Below are 7,288 nucleotides of genomic sequence, written 5' to 3'. Positions count from 1 at the left end.
TTTAGGTGATCGCTGTCCCCCAGATGGCTACCGATCTGTAGGTCCCCTACTATGTCTTCCCCCGTTGCCAATACCAGATCCAGTAAGGCATTCCCCCTAGTGGGACCATGTACCTCCTGCGTCAGGTGGAGGTCCTGTACACAGGTTAGAAACCTGCGTGAGCGGTGGGACTTTGCTGTCCCAAATTAGGTTAATTTACGCTCACAACTTCCCCATTGCACTCTGAGCTGGATTGAATGGGCTCGCTCTGTGGCATGGTGGCATGCACCCTCCCCAGCAGGCAAGGCTGCCCGTGGCAGCTCTGCCAGCCTGGGGCCTGCCCACGCTCACTGCACGAGGCTCCCGGGGCGCCCAAGGGACAGCAGCCACAACATGATGAGCCTTGCCCAAAAAACTCCTATTCCCACAGCAGCACAGCTGAAACAGTGCTGTACACTTCCCAGATCCATGGGGAGGCTGCCGGAGGCTGTTGCTTATTGAGGAATTTCACCCTGCGTGAGCTGGCTGCGCACCACAGAAAAGCTGTCCAGGGGCCCAACACGTGCAATGTGTGACCCTTGTCTTACCGTAGGATTCAACACAGCTAAAGGTGACTTGGTGAGATCCATCCTGTACCCCAAGCCTATGAACTTCAAACTCTACAGAGATGCCTTCAAGTTCATCGTAGGCCTTGCAGTGATCGGCGTACTTGGACTGATCTACACAGCGTGCGTGTACGCATACAGGAAGGTCAGTATGGACGATGGTGTAAGGCATTCCCTTGCCCATGGGAGAGGGTAAGCTGAGTACGTGGAGTGCTTTGAGCCTCCCTCTGCTCCTCACATAGTTAATGGACCATCCTCTAGTCAAGTTTTTAATTTCCAATGAGAAAACAACAGAGCATCACAAACAGAATAAACTGTGACTTCCTCCAGGAACAAAAAAACCATTGTGCTGCAGTGATTTTTCAGCACTAGAAAGTGCATGTGTGATACTTAAAATAACAGAAAAGGAGGGTGGAAGGGAGCTCAGGAGGTCACGTCTAGTCCAACTCCCTGCCCCAAGCAGGACCAGCCCCAACCACATCATCCCAGCCAAGGCTGTGTCTAGCCAGATCTTCAAAATCTCCAAGGATGGAGATGTCACCACCTCTCCAGGTAACCTGTTCAGTGCTACCTACCCTCCTAGGAGGAGATTTTTTCCTTAATATTTAACCTAAACTTCCCTTGCTGCATTGGGATCATGATCCTAAGTCTCTCTCTTCAGTGGCTCACTCCAGCTGGTCTCCCTGCTACTCACTGGAAACAGGTGGAGTTGCTCTTTTACAGTAATTCCAGTGGCAGGAGAAGGCGCTTTGGTGCTGAAGGTACAAAAGCTTCTCTACCTCCTAAGGAGCACACGGCTCATATGTAATGAACTGTCACAGTTAGTTGCACATAGCCATTTTCTTCAATTCTTGCACTGTTGTAAGAAGTATCGTACATATGTCACTACAGAGGGTGCTGTGGAAAGAACGGGCATTTTGGTCACCGTCTTGTGACAAAGAGCCTAGCAAATAAAAGGAGGGGTGGAAATATGGGTGCTTTCCCCAAAGCAATGCTCTCCCCATGACTGAGTGGTGGAGCAAGGGCTTATGGAAAGGTGAAGTATTTAGACAAGGCTTTTCAGGCCATGAGACCCGAGAGCAGGGATTCTCAACCAGGCTGGCCTGTGAGGGGCGCAAATGTAATCCTCAAGACAAACCCAGAGATTTTGAGAGTCCCCCAAACACTCTGCCCTTCCAGAGGTCTTTGCAATGGAAGATTTGTTATAGCATTTTTCTGTAGTCAAAAAAAGAGTGAAAACTGTGAGCTGCATTTTTGTAGGGGGAATTCAAGTCTGAAAAGCTTCACTGAGTCATAGAGACGTGGGGCTGGAAGGGACCTGGCCAGGATATAAAATTCCTTCTTGATAATTGGTCTTATGCCCAGCACCTATGAGAGCACAATGGTCTCCTTATTAACTATGAACAAACTCCTTCCCTTAACCATTTCCCACCCTCGTTCTGTTTCAGCAATCTGTATCAGACACGATAACGATGGCTCTGCTCCTCCTCACCGTCCCCGTCCCCCCCGCTATCCCGGCGGCTTTGACAACAGCCATTGTTTATGCCCAGAGGAGGCTGAAGCATAAGAAAATTTTCTGCATCAGCCCACAGAGGATCAACATATGCGGGCAGATAAACCTTGTGTGCTTTGACAAAGTAAGGAACGTAGCGCGGCGCATAACGAGCGTGTCAGCCAGGGACTCGGTGCCTCTTTGCGGATTCGGGATCATCTTCCTTGTGTGCATGCTCAGGGAATCAGACTTCATCTGCTTCCTCCATGTACAGAGAGACTTACGCCAGGCCTTGCCCACCGAACCACCAGCCGCTGCAGGGCAGGGAGGTGGGGATGTGGGTGCAGCCATGTGCCCATATATAAATTTGAAGCTGCTGTTCCTCCAGAAATCATCTCGCCACAGCCCCGGTGCTGGATATGCCCCATTTCTCGGCATCCATGTGGCTGGCAGGTATTTTGTAGACAGAAGCCCATGACTTGCTGTAGAGTCCGCCAAACTCTAAATTCACACACACACCTCCATATCAGGTGTGAATAATTCATGCAGGGTGCCCCATGTGCAGGGCTGCAGCTGGCTCCAAATACGGCCCTCGATGCATCTGACCTCTTGGACAATCGCCACTCTGCTTTCCTTAATTATGTCCCACTCTAAAATCTGGGCAATTCCATCATCCCAGGTACTGATGCTGGCCTGAAAACACCAGGCCAAGACTTGCAGCAAGTACAGGCTCATTCAGTGCCAGTGCAGCTGCCTGAGACAGAGCCAGTTAGGCAAGACATGGATTTGGTCCATACTTCCCTTTTCTCCCAAACCCTTTCACTCATTCTGCCTCCCACACTCTCATAAAACTTCCCTCTGACCAGTATATACAATTTAGCTAACATATTGCTGATAGGCAGGGGCAGACTCTAAGCCAGGGGAAACTCGGTGCATCTTGGTTGCTTCCAGAGGAGCTAGGACAACACACACCCGTGATGCTCAACCTGTCTGGCCGCAGATAGGTGGGTAGTGCCCGGTCCATCTGCAGGCCGGATCTGGCTTATGGCCCCAAACTAACACCCGGGGCGTTGCATCGAGACCCCATCCTGCTGTGCAGTGGGGGCAGCCCCAACCCTGCCCCAAGGCAGGGAAGGCGGCTTGACCTGGGCCCTGTGGGGCTGGGGGGTGGCCCAGCCCTGATCCAGTCACGGGGAGAGGACACGGCCTGGCCCCGATACAGCCGTGAAGGGGAGGGGAGGGGGCACGGCCTGGCCCCAAGCAACCGTGCGGGGTTTGGAGCTTGGGAATTTGGCGGCAGGGGAGGTGGTTGTATTAATTTCCACCACTCCCTCACAGCCAAATTTCCCGACCTGTGGGGAGCCCCATGCCCAGATACTATGGCTCCATGTGTCATATTTGCCCGATGGGCTGGAGGCAGAGGGCCCCCGATGTACACCGTTCAGCCTTGGAATCACTGCTTTGCTTATTTTTAAGACATTGCTTGTTTTGCACCATTTCTGCGGTCGTACAATGCTCAAATTCAGCCTAGTTTCATTTACATTGGGTCAAGGGGCAGACTTGGGACCTGCAGCTTTATATAACCAAGTAATCCCATGTTTATTTGAACTAGACTGGCACGCTAACAGAAGACGGTCTGGATCTATGGGGAGTGATCCCTTCAGGAGAAAGCCGGTAAGCCTTTTTGTCTACAAATGTACTCTGTATTTTGGGATTATATTTAGGAGCTGCTCACCTAGGATAGAGAGAGGTAGTGCATAGACACTTCTTGCAACAGAGATTAGAGCCCAGACCTCCCCGCTCCTAGCCGAGTCATGCAGCCGATAGGCAGGAGAGCCAGACCCCTCTTTCTGGCTCAGCAAATCCTGTCATGGCAAAGGGGAGCAGCTTTAGGAGGAGTGAGGAGCACCCCCAGCCCTGAAGAGCTGACAGCCTGGTAGTGAGGGAAGTACACACCTTTGGGCAGGTCAGACACGGGGTAGGCTTGATCCCCCCGGGTAGAGGAGGGACCTGAACCCAAGGGTCCAGTAGCACAGGTGAGTGATGTAAGCACCAAGCTATATCAGAAAGAGAGAGGCCTGTCACCAGCACGGCCTCTTGTTGCTGTAGCTTTCAGTGGAAATGGTGGTGGCAGCGACATCTTAACATGCCGAGTCCTGTAGATGCGTCGGGTGTCCTGCGTCTCGGGGGAGACCGGCTCTGGATCCCGCCCAAGTTTGGCATGAGCCAGGCACAGAGCTGCTCAGCCCTGACCAGAGCGCAGCAGCGCTTGTGCATGCAGCAGCAGAAGGCGAGAGGCCCCGGGAGGTTTCCCAGAGAAAATCTGCTGCCAAGGGAATCAGACAGGGGCTTTGAGGATCACACTCTTGGCCTTGGATGAGGTGAGTTTTAGGCACTCACGTCCTTCCTTTGGAGGCCTCTCGAGGATGCTGTGGACTGCCTCACAAGATGAGCGCAGTTACAGGAGCAAACGTGATTCCCTAGATAAACCCAGAGAATTCAGACAGGAATTCAGAGGGGCACAAACCTGGTGTGGCCTTTCTGAGATGTCTGCAATAGCAGAGTTGCCCCAGCATTTCTCTGTAGTCAAAAAAAAGAGTGAAAACAAAGATCTGGCATTTTCTGAGAGGGAGTTCGAGTCTAATGAAGGAGCCCTCGAGTCAGACGGGGACCTGGGGGGATGCATTTGCACCCCACTTTAATTCCATCCAAAGTGTAAAGCCACCTGCCTACCAGTGGCAGCAGCACTTCTATTCAGGCAGCAATGGGGCAGTTGGTTGACTTAAAGGCTCGTTATAATGTGCTTGATTCCTTCTAAACTCTTCACTCCATAGGTGTTAACAACCCTCTTTCTTTTTAAATGGTCTTTAGCGGTTTCACTACCCCAACTATCCTTACATCTGCAGTGCTGCTGTCAGGTAGCTGCTTCTAGTAACATAGCTCCCATTGCACAGACCTGCAGACTGGTTTTTAACTCTAGCTAAAAGCACTGAGTCAGGCGTGGAAATATTAACTCGGGTGAACATTAGCTCAGGTGGAGGAATCACTTTCTATGGAGCATTGGAGGCACTGCCCAGATGCTCCAGAAAGCTTGATTTTGGTTTCTGAAGCTGAAAAAGATGTACAGTTAACTGTAATGACTGCAGGATGAATGAAACAACATCTTTGGATTATTTTTGCATAGTTGTTTGCATTTTTATATATAATATGTGATATATATGACATAGCAAATTAAAAGCACATTCCAATCAACTTTTTTTTTTTGGCTTCAGTCTCAAATTGAGTAGTACAGCTCTAGGCCCCTACTTATTAGTCAAGCTTCCAGTCTTTCTGCAGTGGGTGTTGTGCTACATGTGATGATGCACCACACCATCTGCACATCCCCTTTCCAAAATCCTGGATCCGCTCACAGCTTGAGTCTAAAAATGGTTGAGAACCACTGGTTTAGACTGAAAGCTCCTCAGCGCAGGCACCAGCTCTGTGCATCATTCAGTACATTGGACTTCGGGTGCCCACCTCAGCTAGGGCCCCCAGGCACAGTGCCAACACTGTGTTGTATTGAGTGCACTGTTTTGCTCATTAACAGACGCAGATGCAATGTTCGTTAAATGCAGGGAGGGGGGGATTTACTGAATGACCTCCCTCCACTATATACTGAGCTTATTCAGCTGTCATGCAGGGTGTGAGTCCATAAATATTCCTTATAGGCGAAACAAACCTCTCACCCTCACAACACCAGGATGCCCTCCTTCCCCTACTGACATTTAATTGTAAAAACAGGCATTGGCTTCAATGACAGTATAATATCAATCCCTCAGACATTAAAATCACCAAGTCAATGAATCATCTCTACCGTGATATTTTACCATCCAAACGACCTAAAACCCAACTGCTGTCATGACCCCCAGGCCCCCACAACACTTTAATCCCATTGCCAGAGTGTCTAGACATGCTCAAGGGCCGGGTGGTAGCAAACATGGGAAACGTGTTGATTGGAGCAGGGATCCCACCCGTTTGCCGTTTATAACCGTGGGAATGACATTTTTAACTGCGTGTTGCATCAAGCATATCCCATGTAGCCCAAGCACATGCGAGGCGAGGTTAGGTGCTGCGCGGACACGGTGGGTGGGAACAGGGCATGCTCCATATCAACTCTCTTGCCGTTAGCAATCGTTGCCAACAGACCTGGTGCTTCGGCACAGAAGAGATAATTGTGTATAACAAATGAAAGAATGGATTCATGGTGAGAGGGGAAAAATTACAGTCCTAATAATAAGCTCCCCACAGGACAGAGCGAAAATTACTATCTGATGCAAATTAATGAGAAGAGATTAATTAACAAGCGTCACCCAATAAAGGATTCTTCTAGTAGGACTAAATCAGAGGAAAGTAATACAATCTCTGCCTGGCTCCTGGCCAGCGACTAATGGAAGTTCGTTGTGCTTTTCACAGCAGAGAGAGGCTTTCATTCAGCAGAAAGTTCACAAACCACCAAAAGCAAAACAGCTCCACGTAACGGCGCGATTATTTCACTTGATTTCGCCCCGCAGTTCGGTGTCCGCTCCCGCGAGCACGGGAAGAAATGAGCTCTGTGACATTTCTGTACCAGGAGGTGCCGGATTGCAAGGATGACTATTGCAGGCGTGTTCAAACCTTGCCTAGCAGGGAACCGGGTTGACGGCCTGCCAGCATCCCAATGCAAAGTGCTCCTGCCCGCTCCCATCTCATTAACGTGTGACACGTGATTACTCTACTTGTGTCCAGACAGCCCCGCTCTCAGAGACTTGGGCTAACCCGAGTACCCTCACTGCGATGGAGAGGCTTTCTGGCCAGTCTTTTTAATACGCGATATAGGATGGATCAGCTTTCAGTGCTTCACAAGCATTAATTACTTAATTAACCCACTGCAGCAGGGCTCCATAAGCTGGAGCCAGGTTGCCTGGTACAGAAGTGGCAACAGATCCGGAAATGCAAGGATCCTTTTGTATGAGAGCAGCTGTCTTGTTGAACTTCAGACTGTTGCCTTTAAACACTTGTGTTGTCGTAGGAGAGGCTATTCACTGTTAACTAGGGTATAAACAGTAACTCCAGGGAAAAAGTATGCTTGCACATACGCACATTTATTAGGAAGTCAGCACTGTCACCCTGCCACTTCATTGCACTTCCTTGAAGTCCCTACAGTAAATTGTTCCCAATTAGACACGGCAGGCTG

The 7,288-nt window shown here is 50.1% G+C and overlaps 1 protein-coding gene across 1 annotated transcript in view; it reads left to right on the top strand.

Moving 5' to 3' along the window:
• Positions 1 to 7,288, top strand: part of ATP13A5 (ATPase 13A5) — a 41,910-nt gene that overhangs the window by 11,731 nt on the left and 22,891 nt on the right. Inside the window, exons 11-13 of the mRNA XM_019532548.1 lie at positions 572 to 729; positions 2,033 to 2,221; positions 3,689 to 3,750. Coding sequence (XP_019388093.1) covers positions 572 to 729; positions 2,033 to 2,221; positions 3,689 to 3,750 — 409 coding nt within the window. The remainder of the gene's footprint in view (positions 1 to 571; positions 730 to 2,032; positions 2,222 to 3,688; positions 3,751 to 7,288) is intronic.

Source organism: Crocodylus porosus, unplaced genomic scaffold (genome assembly GCF_001723895.1).
Source record: "Crocodylus porosus isolate Cpor-Errol unplaced genomic scaffold, CroPor_comp1, whole genome shotgun sequence".
In the NCBI taxonomy this organism is placed as follows: domain Eukaryota; kingdom Metazoa; phylum Chordata; order Crocodylia; family Crocodylidae; genus Crocodylus; species Crocodylus porosus.
The sequence above is the reverse complement of the archived record's forward strand: the minus strand, read 5'-3'. Positions and strand labels throughout refer to the sequence as shown.